The sequence below is a fragment of the Neopelma chrysocephalum genome, unplaced genomic scaffold (assembly GCF_003984885.1).
Source record: "Neopelma chrysocephalum unplaced genomic scaffold, ASM398488v2 Primary Assembly neopelma1_22, whole genome shotgun sequence".
Lineage (NCBI taxonomy): Eukaryota > Metazoa > Chordata > Aves > Passeriformes > Pipridae > Neopelma > Neopelma chrysocephalum.
In genome coordinates, this window is record NW_020897689.1 from 28,116,552 (window position 1) to 28,140,261 (window position 23,710).

At 36.2% G+C, this 23,710-nt stretch overlaps 1 protein-coding gene across 10 annotated transcripts in view; it reads left to right on the forward strand.

Moving 5' to 3' along the window:
• Positions 1-23,710, forward strand: part of PTPRM (protein tyrosine phosphatase, receptor type M) — a 422,377-nt gene that overhangs the window by 189,108 nt on the left and 209,559 nt on the right. For all 10 annotated transcript variants that reach the window (XM_027676337.1, XM_027676347.1, XM_027676366.1 and 7 more), the window contains exons 8-10: positions 11,363-11,671; positions 14,783-14,892; positions 19,257-19,458. In XM_027676337.1, coding sequence (XP_027532138.1) covers positions 11,363-11,671; positions 14,783-14,892; positions 19,257-19,458 — 621 coding nt within the window. The remainder of the gene's footprint in view (positions 1-11,362; positions 11,672-14,782; positions 14,893-19,256; positions 19,459-23,710) is intronic.

Genomic DNA, 23,710 nt, shown 5'->3' on the forward strand with positions numbered 1-23,710 from the left:
TATACTAAATCCAGAAACTACTGACAAAAAAATAAGCATCGTCATAATTCAGGATTAAAATAGACGACCCCTACACCATTCTGCAAATGCAAAAGCATCAGCTCTTCTATTGTCACCTTCTCATTTGGTACAGTTGTGATTTGCCATAATAGCTTACATTTTCTCTCATGTAAATGCAAATTTTGATACTTAAAATGTATCATGTAAAATGTATGGTTTATGTCTTTCTGAATATTTCCTGTTTTCTAAAATTCAACTTCTTTAAAACTTTAGTAGCATTTTTAAATAAGGACACCTCTGTGGCTATTCATTGATATAAAACTCTGGGAACTGCTCATTTTGAGCAGTTGTAGGCTCTTGTTGCTTTTTGTGCATTTGGGTTTTGGCGATTTTTTTTCTTCCTTTTTACTCTCTTCCCAGTTTCGTTAGGAAAGGCATCCATAAACATTAAAGCACTCCACTTGAGCACTCCACAAACTCTTATTAACTTACTATACTGAATTTTTCAGTTTCACGATTGTGATAAAGACAGGGGAAAGCCTGCAAAGAGAAATGTCTGTGTTTGGAAGAAAACTGCATGATTTGAAACATATGTCAGCAGTTTATAAATTCAAATTAGAGTAACGTATAAACAGAGATGGTATAATACTTGCTTTTTTTATTGCTCTGTGTAAGACCTTTTTCAGCATAGGAATTACTTCCCATTAGTTCAGTTCAACTGGAAAAAACCAATGACTAATGGACTTTGAATTCCAAGTCACTAGTGATAGAATTAGGGTTTTCAGATTTATGTATTTGCTGTCATATGCAGTTCTGTAATTTGTCACACCATCCGGTGGAGTTCTACCAATCACCTCTTCTGTGTTTTCCTTGAGTTGTGTGGTAAAACTGGGATCTGGAGCTTGTGAGTGACCTGCAGAGATGGTGTATGTCTCAACAGTAAAGCAACTGCCTGTCTTTGACCAGCAGAACTATAATCTAGTCCTGGCCCCTCTCCTTTGCTCAGGAGCACAGGTACTTTAGCAACCTCCCATAACCCCCGCTTTCCTAAATATTTGATGTCTGCTTTGTGTTCTTCCATGTCAGTTATGGTTCTGGCATAAATGCACACATTCTTTAATCCATTTGACAGGACCAAGTTTAGAAAAGGAGAAGGAAGCAAAAGGACATAACCAAATGCAAAGTGACCTGTAGTGATTAAAGCAGGGGATGCTGGAGGCTACAGAGGGAAATGTAGTCCTGATAAATGATTAATCTTTATGACTAGAGAAAGGAAATAAACAACAGAAGCTCAAGATCATGTGTGGAAATAAAGCATGGCTTAAAGGAAATAACACAGGTTTAACTAATCTGTTACTCAAAAGCTTGTTTATTTTCTTATTTTCTTCCTTATTCCATGCTTGTATTCTTTTGTCCCTACTCTTCTTGTCAGTAGATCATATATATCTGTATTGAGGCAGATATCAAATTCCCAGGTATATACATTTTTGTGGGAATCTTATGACTCTTTTCAATCTTACTAGAAAAAAGAATTGTCTTTGAAACAGTTTACCATCCAGTACACCCATTTTTTCCAGCCCTTCTTCTTTCTCCCCCACTGGCAATTTCTCTCCCTGTTAAATTGTGTCAGAAACAAGGATAGTCTTGTTTCCTCTGTGTTTTGTGGTACAGTGTTAACAGTATAAATTCCCTTCATCAGCAAGCATAGTATCTTATGTTTGCTTTTTGCAGGGAATGGCATAGCAGAGAAGAGTGGTGGCAAATAACTTCCTGATCTGTCACAGGAAAATCCAGAAAAATCTACCAGAGAGGGAGCAATCTGTGGGAGTTCTTGAAGAATTTTTCTAGATATTGTGATATAACAGGAAAAAAAAAAAGGCCGAATATATTCAATCAGTAAGTCAACAATGTATACTCAATATAGGTGCTTTTCAAGTACTTTAATATATAAAGATTCCATGCATAGTTGAATGTTGCAACTGATATTGAAGCCAAATTTATTAGTTGCTGACAGTATCAAAGACAAAGATGGTAGTTTACATTGTGGCCAAAAAAACACCTTCATTTCCTCAGTAGTTAGTAACTCCTCAGGTTTGTGTGGAGCTCCTGGGAAAGTCCTGTGGATGGACCTAACATGAGGAAAGTTAAAGACTATGTTGAGACTGAGTGGCAATTACATAGGAGATTCTTTCAGGAAATGAGTCTTGTCGCAAATTAAACAGATGATTGTGTCAATTTTATAGTATTTACCTCTCATTTAATATTGTACTTACATGTTAACAGTGGTTAGCACATAACAGTGAGTGGGAAGACAGAATTTTCTGTTCCCCTTCAACATATATGTAAGTTCAGTGTTTCTTTTACCAGTTGCTACAGAGAATCTGATTCATTTATCAGGTTTATGCATTTGAGAGTTATTTGTCAAAACTGATCTCACTCTGCATCATTTGTTTAAGGTTGATTGCACATGTCAGATTAGAAAGAATGGTAAATACTCTTTTTCGATGAATAACATTGATTGGTGGCATTTTCTCTTTTACATAGATTTATATGACCATGTTGTCCTGTCATCTTGGTTCAGTAAAGGCCTGTTTTCAATCTCCAATTTAGCTACCACTGCTGTACATAACAGCTCTGAATTAATGTGATTTGTCAGTGGCAATAGCCCACAGTGATAACCAGAACACGCTGCTACATCTTATTCTGACTGATCTATGAAACAGCACTGCCCATTTATTCTTTCGTGCAACATAATAAACAGTCTCTGGGCTTGTTTTTCAGGGCAGGTATTGAACAGCTGAAACCTTCACTAATTTACACAATGGTTTATCTTTTCTCCAGTTGACTTCAGGGGTAACTCAAGCAGCTGTACCATAAAATGTAATGAGTTTGAGCATGCTGATGTTTCACACAACAGAGCAACAGTTTTGCCATTAATATTAGTCACAATCAGGAGGTGATTGAGACACTTACTGTAAAAAATACATGTACTGTATTACTGTATAAAGAGAATGGTTTTCCATACTACAACACCATAGATGTATTCCAGCCGTGTCCAGGAAAATGGGCTAGAATGGATTTTTCCTTCACACTTGAACTTTTAAATGTTTATACGATTCTCCTGGGTTCCCATTTTTTGACCAGTGAGTAGAAAAGTGTATGTTAAATTAATGCCATTTCCCCTGTTCATGGTGTATGGTCAAATTATGTCTGTTGTTCTCGTGATATGCTTAATTATGAGCCAGCAACCTGCACCATTCCTTAGTACCTCTGAAAGTTTATGTCTTGACCCTGTGTTACCAGATGGTTTCATGTTCAGTTGCCACAAGTCTGTGGTGTGATAACTGTGTGGAGGAGGTGTGTCACGTGACCACAAAAGCAACTCCTCAGACCTTCCTTTATGTTCCCTGTGTCTTCTCAAATATGAGCAATATCTGGTCTGCATGCTGTATAAATGGTCTGAAAGTCTATGCCAGCTTCTGAAGGGTACCACAGGTGTGGAGGTAAATGTGTCTCTGTGTCAGATCAGGAGATAATGACATGCTTTGTTAACATATGATGAAGTGATCGTCAAGGACAATAATGACATTGTAAAGCAGTCATGTTGGAACTCACTAAAAGGGTTAAATGCCTGTGATAGAATCAGTCAAGAGGGACAGTATATGCGACATAGGTCATTTGATCTTAATTTTCCTCAAAGATCGTTCTGGTCCGGAACCAAAGGTAACATCTGCCACAGATAGGAACTTTATTTGCTGTCTTACCATAGTAATTCTTCTGAGAGTTATTTGTCACCACCTTTTAATTCTTGTTGGTTTACATATTCATGGAAGTTTCTGGGGTGAAGTTGGGATAAGTTGTCACTGGCATATATGTGAAATGAAAAGTATATGTCTGCACTCTTTATTTTTCATTTCTCAGTTAGATATGCGCTTCCTTCATGGAAAAGAAAGAAATCCTTAAGAACACATGCTTGTCTGTCTTCCAAACTCTGTAGAATTAGCTTGTCATGAAATATAAAACTAATGTGTAGTTGTAAAACCCACTGCCAGCATTTTCCTCACTATTGGCTGATGGCTAAGAAGATTTAGAAATGAAAGGGGTTATTATAAAGTGATTACTGAATAGCTAGGTATGTCATTTTAAACAAGCAACTAAAATCTCTGTTGCAGATTTGGAATGTAATCTTGTTTGTATCATTCATACTTAAAATCTGATTTTGATTGTGGAGGAGTAATCATGTAATGTAGGTAATTTGACAAAAATATATCAAACGATGTTTTTCTTTCGTTCCTTATTTAACTGTATCAGAATTTAAATGACACACCATTCCTATAAAAAGACAACATAAAGAAATATTAGATTCAATTTCTATTGATTCAGATTTAAATTTTACTATAAAATGAGAAGTTCATATCAGCCCTCTCATGAAAGAAAATAGTGTATAGAAACCTACACTTAAAAATGCTACTAACTTTAAAAGGATGTAATTGATGATTAAAAGGCTGTTATTGATGATTAGACTTATAGATTTTGCAACTGTGAATGTCAGCCTGAAGACATAGGCCTCATGGAATATATGAAGCCATGAATTGGAGAAGAGGAGATAAAAAGTTAAGGAAACTGTCTTGTGCAGGATTATATCACTCATTCGTGTTTCTGTATCCAGTGCTTGTAATAATGCATTACTAAATTCTTAAATCCAATGCCTGATCTGCTTTCAAGCAACAGCTACACTTATTTTTTTCAGCATTGAGCTCATGCCTTGGGTGCTTATTAGAATTTGCTTTCAATCAATCTTCTATAATTAGCTAAATATTATGGTTCTCTCCCAAGAATTCCTATATTTTAGCTTGTGTTTCATCTCGAAATATCACAGAAAAAAATCTCCTAATGATAAGCTGATATTAGTACTTATAATCCTTCCTGGAGAAAGGAGACCTCTACTACATCTCACATTTGAATTTGTGAAGTGACTGAGAGTTCAAGGTGGCTTGTTTTAAGAACTCATCCTGTTCATTTTACTGCTGTGAACTTTGAGTGTCTATTTTATTGTTTTCTGAGGTCCTACATTTTGGAACTAGCCATTTCTGGCTACAAAGTACAAAAAGGACTCTGTTAGTGCTGTGTTCTGATGGTTTAGAATTCAGACTGAAATTTGTATTCCACGGCTTTTGCTAATGCTTTGTAACCTTCAGCAGATAATTAGTTTCTTTTGAGCTTCAGTTTCTTTGGCTATAAACTAGGAGATATGCTATTTTCATGCCTCATATAGATACACAAGGTTTAACTACACAGTATTTCCAAAGTATATGATAAAACAAGCACAGTCTTGCATCTGCTTCCATGCTGAAGAAGAATGATGTTAGCTATAACCTTAACATCAGGGTGGTTTGGGAGATGCTAGCTTTTCGCTTTTGCCCATAGGCTGCTGGCATCTTGGCCAGGAAATAGAGCCTGAGTATGAGCACATGTTCTAAGTGTGAATCTTCCAGTTCTCAGATACTGGGGAGTAGTTTAGTCAAGAGACAGAAAACTCTCTGTGGTGGGCTTGCCCTGAGATGTGGGGTTTTTTTCACTTCGATCTTGTCCTGTTAACACCTTCTCTCCATTGTGACACTGTGGATGCTGAACATGGTACTAAAGGTGCTGGGGAAAATGTGTGTAGGAGGCTAATTCCTGCTTCTCGATGCTCTTAAGTCTTCAATAACTTGAAAGAGTGCAGAAGGGCTCCCCACTGGCTACTGCTAAAAGCTAGCTTGCCAACTTTAGGGCATATACACCCTTCTGTTCATCTTCTTTCACTGGCATTTTGACTGTGGAAAAAAATTATTTTAATTAAAAGAATATAATTAAAAAGAATAATTAAAAAAATACAATCAAAAGGAAGCCATTTTCCCCCAGAATTCGCTCAAAGAAAAACAAGCATAATCCAGCTTTCACCACTCTCTCTCTCTCTCTCTCTAACAAATTATTCCTTCCTCTGTGGTATTGCAGGTGACTACCATTTCAGTTTTGCTGTCTCATAGTTATTTCTCTCATTAGAGCTGAAGCTCTGCAGGGCTTGCATCCCAGTATTTTTTCAAGTGTCAGGGAGTACATTTAGAAGACGGATAGAAGTGCTACTTTTCTGTGGGAGGCATCTAGTTTTGCAGAATTAGGGACATATTCTTTTAGAAATGCTATTAGTTAGTAATATGAAAGGGTGCTAAGAATTTTGAACACCATAATTTGGAATCTTTTCCAGGAGGTGTTGTGTATCTTTTGTGGTCTTTTGCCTGAATATTCTTAATAACTATTGCTGTCAATTTTCATGTCTGCTCCATGACAGGAAGTAGAGATATTTCATATGAAGCCAGAGTTCCACAAATTTACAGTTGTTCTTTGCTGTTTTTTAACATTTTTGCTTGCTGCCTCAACATGCTGCGTTCTTAGATGAGTAAGATGACCAACCTTTAATGTGTCCCTCTTGGAACTCCAAGGGTTGTTTCTAGATCTTTAACAGTTTTGTGCACACTGGCAGCTTAGTCTTTGTTTTCACTTTAAAATAATTGGACTCGGCAGTACAATCACACCACCAGCCTCTTATTAGGATTTTGATTTTGCTCATGAGCCATTTGTCCCTTTGTTTCTTTGTTTGCCTTCTCTTAGTTGGATTCCTTTCTTTTATAACCCAAATAACGGACAGTATGAAAAATCATGGTAAAGTGTTCCTTTTCTTCCTCTAATCCTAACTACAAAGCAGTTCTTTATATTAACAAATCTGACTGAAATAAAAATGTGTTAAAAGGCTGTGAAATTGCACCAACCAAAATCTTGCCCATTGTTTCTTTCCTCACTGCATTCTGCAGCTTTTGGTAAACTGAAATTCAAAAAACCCTGATCTGTTATCAGATCTGGTTGATCATGTGGTATTTTGAAGAAGGAGCTCTATTTGAACTTCAATCTGTTGTTGAAGAACTCAGATGAAGAATAATTACAGTATAAAAATAACTCCACCACAGGTGAATGTGGTCTTTTACAAAAGTGTCTGACCAAGTTTGCAAACAATCTCAAATTGTTAGCAGTCGTGTAGATTGGGTATCAAATAAAGACAAGACAAACAAGTAAATTGTTTTACCTGTTTTCCTGTTTTCTGTTGACTATAGATGTATACAAATCTGTAGATTTGTTTTCTATAAACAAACCGTATATTCCTACTTTGATAGCAGCTGACTCACAAGACCTATTTTCTGTTGCCCTATAGATGGTCTCCATCACTGTAGTATACAAGTTCCTTGCAGATGTTCGTGAAATTATATGAGATAGTTGGATATTGGTGCTAGAGTGCTATGGTTCCCACTTTACTCAGAGTGAATTGATGTGAAAAGATGTTAAGTGATTTGAAAAAGACTGCTTAGGCAATCTGTAAAAATGTCTTTACATTTAATTAAGATTAATTAAATATTGTGTTTAAAAGAGCTATAGTGGATAATAATGTAAATCTCAAATGATTCAGTTTCATCTTAAATTTGTATATTTTCTTGTTCTGTTTATCTCTTACATCCCGTGGAAGGACGGTAGAGTTCAATCTGAAATTTAAGTCCCCAAGAGTTGTTACATAGCTAAACCACACTAATAGTTTGCCTGGACAAGAAGTAAATTCTTAATTCCTATTATTTGGGTGTCTTTCAAATAGTATCTAACACATACCAGATGTCTGCAGCTCCTGAAGTATCATGGAGTGGCAGAAAATCACCATGCCATTACTTTCTAGGTCTGTGCAGTCTTTGACGAAAAGACAAAACTTCAGTCTGAGTGTTAATTCTAAATCCAGGTTTTGATGATCAATGACAGGATGCTAAAAATACACCTAAATGTCTCTGTGATTCTGAAATTGAGTTTCTGAAAAAGCATTGCACTTGTGGTAAGAAGTAAAGTGTGAAGTTCCAGAGAAATGAGCTGTGAATTGCAGCTGCAGTGGAAATTGATCCTGTCTGTCAGTCTCTGCTCCATATTCTCAGGAAAACAGAGTGGAGCAGAGAAGGAGCCAAGATCACCGATTAAATGGGATGCTGAAGTGCCAGGGGCTAGAACCAGTCTTGCTGGTCCCTCAGGTCAGAGCTGCAACTGTCAGAATTCACTGCTTGATACCCTGCTGAAGCTGGCAGAAGGAGAGCAGTATGAAAAATGCTGCAGGCACCAGCAGGGGAATTGGTAAGAACTACCTGGCTAAGCTTCAGGCATGACAGGCAGTGCACTCCTTTGGGAAGAAAACCTCTTCTCTTACGAATTGGTAGACCTTATTTTCCCCATTCGCCTCACCAGTGAGGCATAAGAAAATAGCTAGAATACTGAGGAGCAGCAGAGGCTCGGTTCATTTAGAAAACTGCAGTGGGGTGGAGAGATCTGGCTGTATGACCTCTCTGCAGGTAGGCGTTTACTGAGTAAAGAGGGAGGAAAGATTCAGCAAATAGCTTTTGTGGTTTGAAGCGCATATGTTGTATGTAGTACAATCGGTGTGGTATGTTAATCAGGTAAAGTAAGTGATAGCTACATAAAGAAGTGTCATTTCACAGTGCTAATCACAACTGAAATCACACTTTTTAGAGAAGATGATGAATAAGGAGATTAACATACCACACCGATTGTACTACATACAACATATGCTGAACCACAGTTTAGTGGTTTAGAGGTTACAGTGGCAGTGCTGGGTGGATGGTTGGACTTCGTGATCTTAAAGGTCTCTTTCAACCTCGATGGTTCTATGATTCTATTCTATGAAATATTTTCTCTGGGGTATACACTGATACCTTCAGAGAAGTTCAGTGCTACCTTGATCAAATGGAAACTTCTTTTTCTGTCTTTTTTTGCAATAATTGCTATTTTTCATGGCTGTTTTGAGCCACATGTTTTTTAAATCCCCAAATTCTTTTGTTACCGTAGCTTTTTTTATGGTTAAAAGTAGTGACCTTAAAACATTCATTTGCAACAGGGATCATCAGGGCTCTATTAGTTGCATTATCTCTGAATGAATGGTAAGAAAAATAGATATGAGCCGTGTACCTATCTGATGCTATAGATTACAGAATCAAATCAGGAACAAAAGCAACCAGGGTATCTGCCTTGTCTGATGAGCTTTATCCTGTGAATATCAACAGAAGCTGTATTGTCTCCATCTTTTACAATCTAATCTCTTTTTTCCTTTGTCTGTTTTGTTTGAAGTGAAAATGTATGTCGTTCTCATAGCAATGACTTCAAGATTTAACTAGAGAGCTAACTTGTACTTCTTAAGGTAACGTGACATAGGAGTATCTTTCTCCTGGGCACAAATCTTGGGTAGGTTTTGATCCAGTTATCTTGTACAGCCACTCAATTTCAGTTTTAAAATGCTATGAATTAGTTTTATGTCTCTAATAAAATGATTTCTCAGGTCCCTTGTGAATTTTCTGATGTGCCTACTATGGAACTAAGCAGGCTGTTCCATATTGTTGCATCTAGGAGCTTTGTTCAATTGCTTAATGTTCTATGTCAGGGTCACCTCAATTTTGTTGGTTTTCTAGTCCTACTTAGCCCATTCAGATAGCACTGCAGTTACACAATACCTATCAAATGTCCTTTGCTATTCATCATCTCACTTAAATGAAGAAATTCTTAGAAGCTGAAATAAAATAAAAAGAAAAATGGAAAACTCGTTTTCCATGAAATTTATGTCTGAACTACACAGAAGTAAATGTTTAGGGTTATATGAAACTCTTAAGACTTTCCAGTCCTTGAGATTTGCTTCTTATTAATTTTATTTGCTGTAGCAGTAGAAAATATTGGAAACCCCTCAATCATTGTGATTCTCAGCTGGGATACCTGAGCATGGAAGCAAGTAAATGGCTCTACAGTGGTTTATCCTTATTGGAGACTTTTTTTACCTCTCAGTTGAGTCACTAGAAAGGAGGCCATGATTAGAATTTGTTTTGTTTTGCCATTTTTTCCCCAATTGCCAAATATTCTGTACTGGTGATCAACATTGTTTGATAGTTAAAATTAATTAAAAAAAAAAAAAGCTGCATGATTTGAAAGGGGGGAAAAAATATCCTGCTTTGTAGATGTTAGAACAAACAATTTCTTAACACCTTTTCTTCAAGGAGTTAAGATGAATAACATCTTTGAACAAATATTTCAAGCTTGCAGGGACTATATTAAAAAATAAAAAGATGAAATCCTGTGTAAATTGTTTAGAACATTCCTAGTGAAGGCATGTTGATTAATAAACATAAAAGAGGGAAGATGCATATTAATTTGTTTATATATAAGAGGCTTCTAACTCATTAAAAGTCTTCTAAGTGTTTAACTAGTGAAGCAGTGGATAAAACCTGACATTGTCTTTAATCTTGTGGAGGACTCAAATATGAAAAAAACCCAGATTATTGCTAAATATGTATAATAGCTCTATTAATGGCAGTGTTTTGAAAACGTGGGGTGTGTGTCAGCTCAGTGGTTCTGCTTGTAATATGGTGGAAATTTTAATTCAATTTTTTATCTCAGTTGCTGGGATCAGTAGGATTGAAGAGAACTTAACTTCATCAACCACAATCTTTGGTGCTTGTATGTGGATTTTGGTAGATGTGATTGATGGCTTGTTATCAACTGGAAGATGGCTAGGAAAGCACAGATGCAGTAGGATAGGAGCTGATGTGTCTCCTGTCTTGTTTCTTTAGATTCTTTGCTAAACCACTATGACAAGCTGAGGTATTTGCACTGTTAACAACTAATGTTTTTGTAGGAAAAAACCCCTATGAACTATTTTAAAGGAATTGTATTATTAACTTAATGTCCTTGGCAAATAGAGATCAAGTAATTGCATTCAGTCTAACCTAAAAACACATGAATATGAAATAGCTGAAGAACCATCTAGCCTTTGTATAAACAGTCCTTCAAGAAAATCACCATGTATTTGCTAGTTTTCTCTGAAATTACATTTTCTTTTTAGATACTTGTTTTCACAGGTTTTTGCTCTAAAAGTGTTAACACAAATTAATTTGTAAAAGAAATTGGACTTAATTTTTGCAAGCAACAGATAGGTTAAAAAGTAAGTGTCATTTCAACTGTATCATGCAATTTGAGGTTAAGAACTTTTTAGTGTTTTGTTTGCTCTTTGTTTTTTATCAAGGGCACTTCTCTCTTCTCACTTTTTTTTGTGTTTTTCAGAAGCCTATACTTCTATCACTGTGATTCTATAAAGCAATGGATTACTATTTCTGCTTATATGTCATATTTATAGAACTATATGACTCCTTATTTCTCATGTTACTATTATAATATGAATAAATGATGATGATGATGATGATGGATAAATAATCATACTATAATTATGTCGGTAATTTTGCAGATCCAATGCGTGGACCACGAAAACTAAAAGTTGTGGAGATCAAATCCAGACAAATCACTATTTGCTGGGAACCATTTGGATATAATGTCACACGTTGCCATCGGTACAACCTCACAGTCCATTACCGTTACCAGGCTGGAGGTCAAGAGCAAGTGAGAGAAGAAGTAAGCTGGGATACAGAAAGTTCACATCCCCAGCACACAATTACTAATCTGTCACCATACACAAATGTTAGCATCAAATTAGTATTAATGAATCCTGAGGGACGAAAAGAAAGCCAAGAACTTGTAGTGCAAACTGATGAAGATGGTGAGTTTTTGTATTTACATATACATTGTACATGACCTGATACTCAATACAGTTTTCTATATAAGTGCATGTTCTACTTTCACTAAAAAGTGTAGGAGATTTTCCACCAACTTCAACAATTTTAAGAGTGTAAAGCTCCATTATTACAGTGATCTTTTACATAACCTGTAACATCACACATAGTTTAATCATTTTGTCATTAAACTCCTAACTTGTGCTTGAACTGTATTGTACCACTTTAAACTTCCAGCATCAGTTTGAAGAAAATTCAGATGATTGTCCACAGTATCCTCATGTAAGCTTTTCTACTGAGTGATGTGCTCAGCATTAAATGTTTGTTCTTGATTTGTGGTTTCAGTTTCTCTTTCTTTGGCTTCCTAACCACTGGACAATGTTAGTTGCTTATTTAAACAATTCCATGTACAGACATTGAAATATACAGATATTCCCTTCCTTTTAATAATTTTCAACTCACAAGGGGTCTTCAGATCTCTTTTTTAAAAATTTTATTTTATTTCGAGCATAATGTAATTTGCAAATGTCTTTTTTGAAGCAGGGAGAGCAGAATTGGCTACTGTGTCTTTGCAGTGCTCTTAAAAATATTGCATGAAAAGGTTATACCATCCTCCTAAGTCCTCTGTGATATTACGTTGATTACACATGCAGATAGTTTACTGAAGCTCTGTTAGCTACAATACCAAAATAGGACTTCCCTGTTGAATTGGTCATGCACTAGGAATCAGTTTCACCTTTCCAGAACATTCTATGCTAATATATAGTCCCTTAGTGCCCTCTACAAGTGTACCTTAGTTTTTTTGACCTTGCTTTTAGCTATTTTAAATGCATATATTTTAAAGAAACCTTATCAAATGACTGGCATTGCTTTGTATAACAGATCTGTTCTCCTTCCATTTTTATAATCTGCAATCTGAACAGGAATGGCTTTGTATTTACTTCCAGATCAATTATAGGTTTACTGCAAACATGTTGGAAATATTTCTAGTAAAAACTTCAGCAGTGATGAGTTCCTTTTATAATAAATACTTGAAGTCTGTCATTTAAACCTATTAAATTATTTAATGTATGCTGCATTGGTTTTATGTAGTACTAATTTCTAATCAAAATATATGAGGGAATAAATTAAACAATTTAGGAATATACAGTTACTAATGCAATGGATTCAACAAAGCGTAGCTAACAAAAAAAGTGTTTAATTAGAATTAATTTTGGTGTCATCCTCTAACTTTGATTCAGTTCAATTGTAGGATGACAAAGCTAAAGAGCTTATTGTTATCAGGGATGTTTATGTATTTTATCTAAATTGTCTTATTCTTGGCCCTCTGGAACTTTATATTCGTTTAAGACCTATTAAAACCCAACATCAGTGGCTGAAAGAGTACCTCGGACAAAAATTACAAAGTTTTAATATACCATACACATTCATTAAGGTGTATAAATCTGAATTTAACATAACCGAGTATACGGACCCAAATAATCATCTTAATTTTTCAAATTACACAATCATGTCTGTTGCAAGGGACTTCCAGAGCTCACTTAGTCTAGCCTTTTGCTCAGAGAAGGTTAAGTGAGAGAAGATTGCTCAAGGACTTGTACAATTGAGTTTGAGTACATGTCTAGGTGACCTCTGCCAGTGTTTGACCCCCCCTTATGGCATAACTGCTCAGATTTTATGACCTTCAGATAATTTTAGAGGGTTACTAAAGAGGTTTGCTATACTTTCAGTTTACTTATGCTATATTTAATTTCTCTTCCTCTACGCATAAATCATTAACCCCATAATTCCGAATGAGTTTTGCCAGTTCTCTCCTACTTGGAAGCAAGGTTTAGTGCCCAGAATTAAAGCTGCCCTATAAGCGTTGTTTTACTGGTTCATAGAGGACTGGTAGGCCAGTTCAGAAACCACCACTTGTGTCCTTGGATCTTCCCCTTGGTAGAGCAGGGAACTCTGTGGAGAGCTATGGACCTTGTAAAGTCCTATACCAACAACCTGGAGCAGTAGGAGAAGGATAGTGCTCTGCCAAAAGTGTCAACAGGAAGGAGTCACCAAATGTCTTGCTTGCAGATCTTTCTCTTCCTTAACCATTCAGGTAAATCTCATTAAGGGGTATTAGAAGTTATTTCAACCAATGCAGAAAGTAGTTTCCACCTTCTTTCTGTAGCAAGTCGAAAATGTTGTGTATCTTCTTGCTGGATTTTCACATCCAGTTTGTGGAAAGATGCTAATGCCTCAATGCCTTTTGCCTCACAACAGTTCTGTGTGCATTTTTTGGGATTTTCTTTCCACATTCCTTTCACAATGTTGTTACAAAATAAAATCACAGGTGCATGTCCATGTGCTGTTTACACATCTCCTTCTCTGAAAAGTGCATTGAGATTGGCTCAGGGGTAAGGTAATGATTGCAGAACAAAAGGGAAACAGAATTAGACACCCAAGGGTGGTTAACATACCTTTTCTCAGAACCTTCTGACCTCCCTGATTCTTCAGAGGTCTTTCTCATACATTAAGAGACTTTAAGAAAAATTAATAATGTCAGATTTTTAGTTTGGCTGTTTCATAATTTTCTTATGTTCATCCTATTGTAGGTCTTCCGGCCTAATGTCAGTGAGCATTGCCGTTCTATGCAACATATGGCTCGTCTTTCCAAGTTAACCTTTCTAGTTCAGTCTCCTGAAACTATACCTTGTGACTTCAGTGCTTGTCCATTTTCATATATGAATGTTTAATGTGTTTGCCATTTTGAGACAGTAACACTGTTGATAAGTAGGTATCACAAGCAGATTTTATTTGCAAAAATTTATATTTGAGATATTGCCTAATTCCTTATAAAAAGCTGACTTGTCCTTTTATCATCCATAAAGTTTTACAGGAAATGTGTGATGCTCACGAATTCCTTCTTACACTGAAGGTGACACATAACGGCACTGTCTTGTTAAATAAATCATTCTCCTCCTGAGCTACCTTGGCTTTTGCTTCAGTCTTGAGGCAATAATAGTGGGATGGTTTTTATGCCTCAACAGTGCAAATATTAAACAGAGTCTGTCCTTCTGAATTTTTTCTTAAATTCTTTTTATTCTTTTTTTATCTCTTAGTCCCGAGTGCTGTACCACTTGAATCTATTCAAGGGAGTACCTTTGAAGAGAAGATTTTTCTTCAATGGAGAGAACCGGTGCAAACATATGGTGTTATTACTTTGTATGAGGTATCTAGAAATTTACCATGTTTTAATTTTTATGTATAGTTCTCATTTTCAAAAGTGCATAATTAGTATGAAAATTAATATTTTTTTACAGTTTATTTAAAATTAACTTCAGTTTGAAAATAGTAGCACTTGGAAAGTAAATGTATATAATGTAGGAGTGAATTATGCAGGACTATGCAGGACCCTGAATGTCCTTGAATTACCAGCTTTAAGAGAACTACTGTTTTTACAACCACGTGATACAGCATTCTATCTAGTAATCTGGATGAAATATTTAAAAGATTGAGAGAAAGATCTTAGCAAATTTCTTAAAAAAATAGGAGACATAACACAGCAGCGACAGTCAACGTCACATTTAGATAGAACTGGTTACAGGAAGCCTATTGTAATAGAAACAAGCAGGCATAATTCAGAAAAAATCTAGCATTTTTTAAATGCAAATTCAACAAAATTGTATGTTGTTAGATGTCTAAAAATCACTGCTTTTTCTCATGTGGAACCTCTGCCTGAATACCTTTTAGAAAATTTGACAAAAGACTGCACAGATTAAGCTGTCAGACAGTAATCACTGTTAAGCTTCTTACCTGACCTTACTACAAAATTGGTATTGAAATGCTTTGTTTAAAAAACCCACCTAAATGACATATGGTGTAAAAGAAAAGTTAAATTGAATGGTAACCTATTGATACTGTTTTGAAAACTACTTTATTGTAGGAGGATAAAATGTTATGAAAAAGCATGAATTGATTTTTTATAAAGCTAAAAACTTTGTAGCTAGTTCAACAGTCATCTGTCTTCGGGGATCAAAATGTTTTAGTTAAGTGTTAAATGTTATTATTGATGTTAGACCTTATGTATATAGAAACACATAGTGATGAATCCTCTTTGTACTTAGGAACATGCATGAATGTCCAATTACTCTACTGAGGAGTATACGCACATATACGGGCAGTTCATTCCTGAATGTATATGTGAATCTAACTCCATCAGCTGTACTGGGACTTGTGCAGGTGTATTCAGAGATGGGAAAGGACCAGACTTCCTAAAGTAGTCCAAACAGTGCACATTTCTGAACATCAGAAGAACCTAACATTCCAACAGTGAAGAGGATTTTGGAAAGAAAATCACCTTATACTGTTTATCTAATACATCTCAAAACAGAGATGGGAGGAGCAGGGCCATCAGTTAAATCAGAAACATAATTTAATTAATTTTTAAGTAAAAGACACCAACAGACTGATGCAATCATATTGTCCCTTGTTTTAAAGATGTCAGCTCAGTCCAGTCAGGTGGCTGAATATGAACAGGCACCTAGTTGCTGGAAGCTTGTTTGTCAGTACTTTTTCTGCCCTGATGTTTGCTTATAAGCCTAAAATGTATCACAAAGTTTTTATAGATATGACTGGTAAACTACCTGGAGGCCAACAAATATAGACATTGAATCAGTGGGGCATATTACCTATTTTAAATGTATGTTTCTGGTGAAGTATAAAAGTATACTTCGGTTATATTTTAGCTAACTGAATAGGATCAGATCCAGACAAGACAGATGAAATTTAAGTACCGATGTTTTATAAGAGGCTTTCAAGGTAATGCATCCAGCACAGCTCCAAATCACCCAAGCTTGAGGAATGAGGAGTCAAGCTCCTATCTGCATCCTGTTGTAAGCCAAAGCTTAGACAGAGGCATCTAAGCCTTGGTTGTGTATGCATCCACAATTCGGATCTGAAAAGCATAGCCATTAAAGCTGCTTTTATACAAACATATGCCATGTTTGGTATGTTCATGAAAACTATGCTCATGGCATTCAAGTTTTAGAGATTGGTCTAGCAGACAAGCACTAAGCTAGTAAGGGGAAGGCCTGGGTAGGAGACATTTCAGCCTGAGAGATTCCCCAGTTCATGCTGATCTGCCTGCAGGGGAGCGATTCGGGCACAGAGCCACAGCAAGGGTTGAATTCTCCTTCCATTGACCTGTCACCTGCCACTGGGCTGTACACAACCAGGGGTGAAAGAATTGAAGTGCCAGGAGGAAAGCAAGTATGAGAGTGCCGGGTTCTTTAGAGTAGAAGACCCACAGCTTGGGTAATGCAAAACTGCATGTAAGCCTGAGTTAGACCTAGAAGCATGGTTGCTCTTTCCAGGGAAAGCTCTTTAGCTGGTAGCTATTTTTTGTAAGGGCAACCTTAGGCTTACAGCAGCAGACATCTTTCAGCAGGAGGTCCCAGGGTCTCGATCCCAGCAGACAGATGAACTTAATGTGCAGTCCCGAGTCTCCATCCCTGCTCCCAGAGAGAAAGATCAATCTCAACTCTGTGTCTAGCATTTTTTACTCAGAGGACCTAAATCTCATAACTTAGTCTGTTTTCTGGGGCCAGCTATTTGTTTTTAATACCTGAAGAAGACAGTCTTTTCATATGTGTGGTGAGAAAAACATAATGACAGATTATTCCATTTTGCTTCACTATCACCAGTACAGGTCCACAGTTGTTGGAATAAAGGTATTAGTCCTTTGGGCAAGGTTTCATCTAAGTTTGATAAAAATAGTCAACATCCAGTGAGAAAATGACCTTCATGCCGCTTTTTTTCATCACTTTAAAGCTGAGCTGACATTAGCAACATAGAAACCGTCTTACAAGTAGGAGTGAAATACAGAAACAGTTCAAGTTTATTGTAACCAAGAAAAAGGCTTATTTTTTTCATGTGTTCTTCATGAACCATGGAAGAACATGTTTCATTGTGGAACATCAGCCATTTAGCTATCTAATAACTAACCACTGCAAAAATTTTGTAAGAATCTAACATATACTGCTGAGTCTCTGATAGCCTGGTATCATTTTGAATAAAACTTAAATGAGATTTTGGAAAATCGAGTTAAGAATCATGGAAATATAGAAAACAGAATTAAAGGGAGCTGCAGGAGGTCATTTAGTTCACATATCTGTAGCAAACAGGATCACCTGTATTTCAAGCTTAACTGTGATGTAGTTGTTTAACCTGTATTTTAAAATCTCAAAAAAAAGTTATGACCCACTCTCCCAAAAGCAGACATAAAAACACTTAGCATGAGATAGGGAAATTCAGTTAAGCAATATATAATGTCAATTTCTTTACTGATAGAAGTTTAGATAGTTGGTAATGTAATCTTCTTCTGTTGTCTGTAAGAATTAGAAGGGTTAGTTGAATCATTTTTAAGGCACTTTTAGTTCAGTTTATGGATGAAGAGTTATAGAGGATCTACCTATATCTACTGAAACAATGTTGGGGTTTATTTAAATGGTATCAAAGATTTTATTACTAATTACCAGCACTTTATTGATGTTATACTATATGGGTCATATAAAAATCAATTTTCATTAAGTCAGAGGTTTTAGGAAATTGCACGGTTTTGAGGTGTGTAATGCCAACACTTGGATGTTCTATGTATTGTATTATGTGTCTTCTTAATTATAATGATGTGGAGTAAACATAGCAAAAAGGATGTCAATTATCACTTTATATAATGAGGATGCTGGAATTATTTGCATAAAAATGAAACTTTAAAAGTAAAAAGGAGGGATGAATAATTTTTACTTTTTAATTTTTTTATGGTTTTCTTATTTTTAAATTCTCATTACAGTGCAAAGAAATCGGTAATTAATAGAAGAAATCTGGATCAAGTTTTACTGTGAACTTATATTAACATTTCTAATGAAAGCTAAAAATACTGTTTGAATCAAACTGAGGATACAGTATACACTCTGCATATATTACTTAACATTTTATCTCTCCTTTACTCCAAATGAGTATCTGACCTAGGTACAATATAATAACCTAAAAAATTCCAAATTAGCAAATGTAATAGCTAAGCTTCAGACTAAAATAGAAGCTTTACCCAGTTTCTGAAAAAACTGCCTTAAGCTGCACTTCTTATCTTTTATGGACTTCCTTATTCAGGGCAAAGTGTAATTACAATTAAGTCAGCTGGAACTGGGGGGCTACACCCCATGTTGTTCACTTCTCAGTTTTTACCTGGTTGTTTTGGTTTTGTTACTGTTGCTGATCAAAACCAACAGTAAGATGAATTCAAAGTATAACACAGTTAAAGCTAACATCTTGAAGGAATTATTGTAAGCCTAAACCCGTCGTTTAGAGTTGTAATCTAGCTGCCTCTAAGTCTCTGTATCTATAGAAGTAATAACTCATACCAGTTAGGACTGAGTTTCTGTGTCCCTTCGTGGGATTCGGGATTTGAAGAGTATAAGAGAGTAAGATAGCTTATCGCAAAATGTCTGACAGCGCATACATCAGAAGGGTTTACTGGATAAAGATGCAATCTCTGTCCATCTCCTCAAGGCAGTTTATAACTTTCTTATTCTTTTGCAGATCACCTACAAAGCAGTGAGTTCCTTTGACCCAGAAATAGATTTATCCAATCAAAGTGGACGAGTCTCAAAGCTAGGAAATGAAACGCACTATCTCTTTTTTGGACTGTATCCTGGCACTACCTACTCTTTTACCATCAGAGCCAGCACAGCTAAAGGGTTTGGACCTCCAATAACAAATCAGTTCACCACTAAAATATCAGGTACTTGATCAAAGAATATCTTATTTTCTTATGATAATGAGTTGGATAATTCTTTTGTTGTTTACATCCTCTTTATAATTTAACAAGCAGCAAACTGAAAAAGTAAAAAAACATGTTCATCCCTGAAGATGTTAAAGTGACATATATTACCATATTTGAAAAACTTCCAAGTGTTTCAATATTAGCTAATAGTTTGAAATTCCTGTTCACAACTGTAACATATCACTCAAGAAACCGTATGAATTATGTGTTGCAGCCACTGCCAGCTGCAGTTGCAGCATTTAGCATAGGGTTTTTTGGACCTGAAGATGAGGGTTTCATTCAGAGCTTAGTCAGCCTTGACATGATTCTAAATTAGTACAGTAACAGTGCTGGAAAATCTCTTTAATGAGCCATGAACAATTGAGAGTAGAGCAGAAATACTATACATCTAGTGCTCGCTTAGAAAGTGTAGTTAACTGCCAGTCTGCATATGTTCCTAGCAGGCGTGTGGACTGAAGTGAATATGAAACTGTATTAGACAAGAACATCAGGACTAGCGGTTTTCAAATAACAGCAGTGTGACTCTGTCACTTCTGCAGATCCTTGAGCAATATTTTAAAGCCCTCCCAGAGGCAGAGGAACACTTCGTTTCTCTGGTTGTCGGGATGCAATACTATTACATCCTCTAAAATGCTTATGTAATTGAGGACAAAATGTTTTCCAAAGTTACAGTTGAAATCCCTTTCTTCTTCACTTCACTACAGTTCTGCTTTGGAATTAAACTGGCAGTTGAACTATAGCCCCTCGATAATATTTATAGAAAATTGCCTTATCTATCTGTGGTCAACTGTGCTTTTCAGAAAGGATAAAGGAAAGCTTTTGGGTCCAAAGTCTTCTTTGCCTTTTACTCTCATTCTGTGTACTTTTCCCCATCCCTCATTTTCTGCCCTCACTGGAATGAAAAAAACTAACAAGTGTTAATCAGAAATAGAGTGATTTCTTCTTTCCTATAGGAAAGGGCAGTTAATGCCCTTTAGTTTTAAAGTGAAAGTTACTGCCAATACTGGTGTTTGTGGAGAAAAAAAAAAGTTTTTAATTTTCGAGTGAGACAATTACTCTTTATGGGACATCTAAACAGAATTAACACTGATTAGTAAAAATGGAGTTCATTTTCCATCCCCTTTCCTCTACTGAGCAGAAAGTTTCTCCATCAGAAATCAATTTCCGACACAGCAAAACTTTATATGCATTGGGATGGCAGGATCAGCTCTTATTAGAATGAGGAATGAAGGAGATATTGAGCATGGATGAAAACCTGGACAATTGGGAATAGTACCAGATCTTAAGTTGTCTTTATCTAAAATTATATGTCACAAAAAAAATTCATTAGTGGGAATAGACACTGCAGTCATGTAGGGAGTGAGGCTAACCTCCAAGTTGCCATGTGGCGAGGTTCTGCAAACTGTCTTGTCTGCACCCCACTCTCTGATTGCTTCCTGTTAGTTACTGTAGTAACAAGGAATGTTTGTGACTTGTCCATAGGAAGTTAAAACCAATATCTTGATGAATTTAAAATAGAAACAAAATGCATATTTTTTTAATATAATTGAAAAATGAACAACTGACATTTTAGCTGTTGAATATGGTACCCTCTTTGCAGCGCTGTTGGTCTGTAATTTCATTGTCTCACTGGAAGGCTTTTAGGCTCTTTCATGTGGCCAGTGCTCTCTTGTTTGGACAGATGTGAGATAAAACTGCTTCAGCTGCTTAATGGCAACAGTGCATTCTGACCAATTTCTGCATTTTACTTTGTCTAACTCTGGATGGTATTTTCTTCTGAATAAAAATCTCTAAATTTCCTGTCTTAAGTGATTTGAGTATTGCTGTTCTGTACTGTAAATCGTTGCTGTGTTTTATTCTACAGTTGTGTGATTGACACTGACGGATGAAGTGATCTTCATCTACATATTACCAAAGGCAGAACTTGTAGCAGTACATGCTATCAAAATTGATGGGCACTCTATTAGAAGACTGTTTTCTGTTACGTGTAACTTCCTGAAAAGTCAGCTGTGGATACTGAAATTTTGTATGCTGCCTTTCATTCTGAGAAGAATTTCATCCATTTCAGGGACACGGCTGACATAATTAAAAACTCTGAGGACCAGAGTTTTTACTGAAGTGCTTTCAAATGGGGATTTAAATATTTAGCAAGAGAGACATTACTCTCAGCCATCACTCCGAAAATCTGTTCAGTTCAGGCAACTTGTAAATGTTGCAGTTTGCACACAATGGTGGAAACTCAACAGAATTGAGCAGCGTTATGTCACTACAGCTGCCATGTTCACTAAGCATATTTAAGTTCTCCAAGCTTTTAGAGCCTTGCCTCTGTGTTCATCAACTCGTAATCTACCTTTGAGTACTTCTGAGCTTTCTGCTGCTGAAGACCAGGGTGTGCAGTTACAAAAACTGTGTACAGGAAGAATATTTCCTGTTTTCTCTGTTTATTGATACGTTCCTTCTTTACACATGGGCAGTGTGGAGAAGGAAGAGTCATAACCTAGACAGGAGAAAATGGAGAAGAGAAAAAGTAGCCAGGACTAAAGGGTGTGGCGGGGAGAACCAAAAATCCTATCTGGCATAGGAAGACAGTTTTGGTCTTGATAGGGACACTGAAATTAGTAAAGAGAGCAAGTAGGGACTTAGAAGTCGTAAATTAGGAAAATTAAAAGACTTGTTAAGATGGGGGCAGGAGACCAAGGGCAAGAAATGACAGGTATTCCAATAATGTTCAGAGTTCATACTCTGAACTTCAGCTTTTTGGAGATGCAGTTATCTCCATCCTTATTTTCAGGATGGTCAGGTTGAGAATGGGGCATTACATGAACAAGTCTGATATTCAAAACTGTAAACTGTCCCTTAATCTTTAAAATACTGTGTAATACTATGCCTTTAAGTGGGTATCCAAATTACTTAAAATGATTAATTTAAATGATTGTGCCTTATATCCAGAGTTGTAAACAGAATAAAACCTGCTCAGCTTACAAGGAAGTTTTTGAAGATTAATTTTTTTTTTAATCTGTGAAGTATTTCAAGACTGGTAAATATCAGTGAAAAGCAATGAAGATGTTAATGTTTTCACAACTCACTGAGGAGTTCCACAATAAACTGTTAATGCAGTCCTTACTTGCATACGTAGGGCAATATGGATAAGGAGAGAGAAGTTAATTTACCTTTCAAGTAGATGCAGGTACTACTGGGAAGGTGAAAATGATTGGAAAATACACGTGAAAGAAAGACTCACATTGTTGGAGCTATTTAATTTGCTGGAGGAGCCTAGAGGTTGATATTATCTATATGTGGAGCATAATACACTCTTGAGTATCTTCATTGTTATGGTACACAAAACGTATCCAGTGACTGGAAGAAGAAACAGATGAATTGAGATGTCAAATGGGTCTCCACATTCAACATGTGGAATATAATTAGCCTTTGGAAGAATCTGCTGAGGAAAAGATGTTCTCCCCCACCAAATGTATTTTCTCTTTCAAGTGGGAATTAGTTTAGGGAAGTTCATTGCCCTGCATTATTCTTGTGGTCAGAAAAGACCATTGCAATGGCCACTTTTTGCTTCTATAGCCTTTAAATCTGTTAAATGTGTATTATCATTAACAACTGGACAATAGGGATACGACAGGCTGTCAAACAACCAATTAACTGAGTAGCCATCCATCCAATGTAGTGATAAAAATGGGACTAGAGGATAGCACTGAAGAAAGTAGCAACAATAAAAGACAATAACTGAGGCATCATTTGTTTTAATCACAACTGTAATTCTTTAATGAAGACACTGTTTGCAAAAGTGCTGAGTGTGGCTTGAAACTAAGAATTATCGTGGTGATAATTCTGCTTCATCATTGTAAATTATGTCTGTGGTGGACAATAGACCCAGGACAGTTATAGCACTAGTTAAAATTCCAGGAATGAGAAATTCTGAGTGCATCCTGATACAACTGACATATTGAGAAAGCTGGGCTCTGTTTCAAAAACTATAGTCACTGCATGCTCATTTGCAGATACTGTTCTCAAGATAACTTTTCATTTCCAAGTCATGGATTCTCAATACTTTCTGCGAACTTAGTCCTGCTAGTCTCTGTTTCCTGTCTTGAAATTGGCAGTGAACCGGCATTTCTTTGTTTGGGATTTGTTTGTTATTTTTTTCCTGAAGTTATTTAAAAGTTGTCTCACACTTGCATTTTAACACAAAGTATCT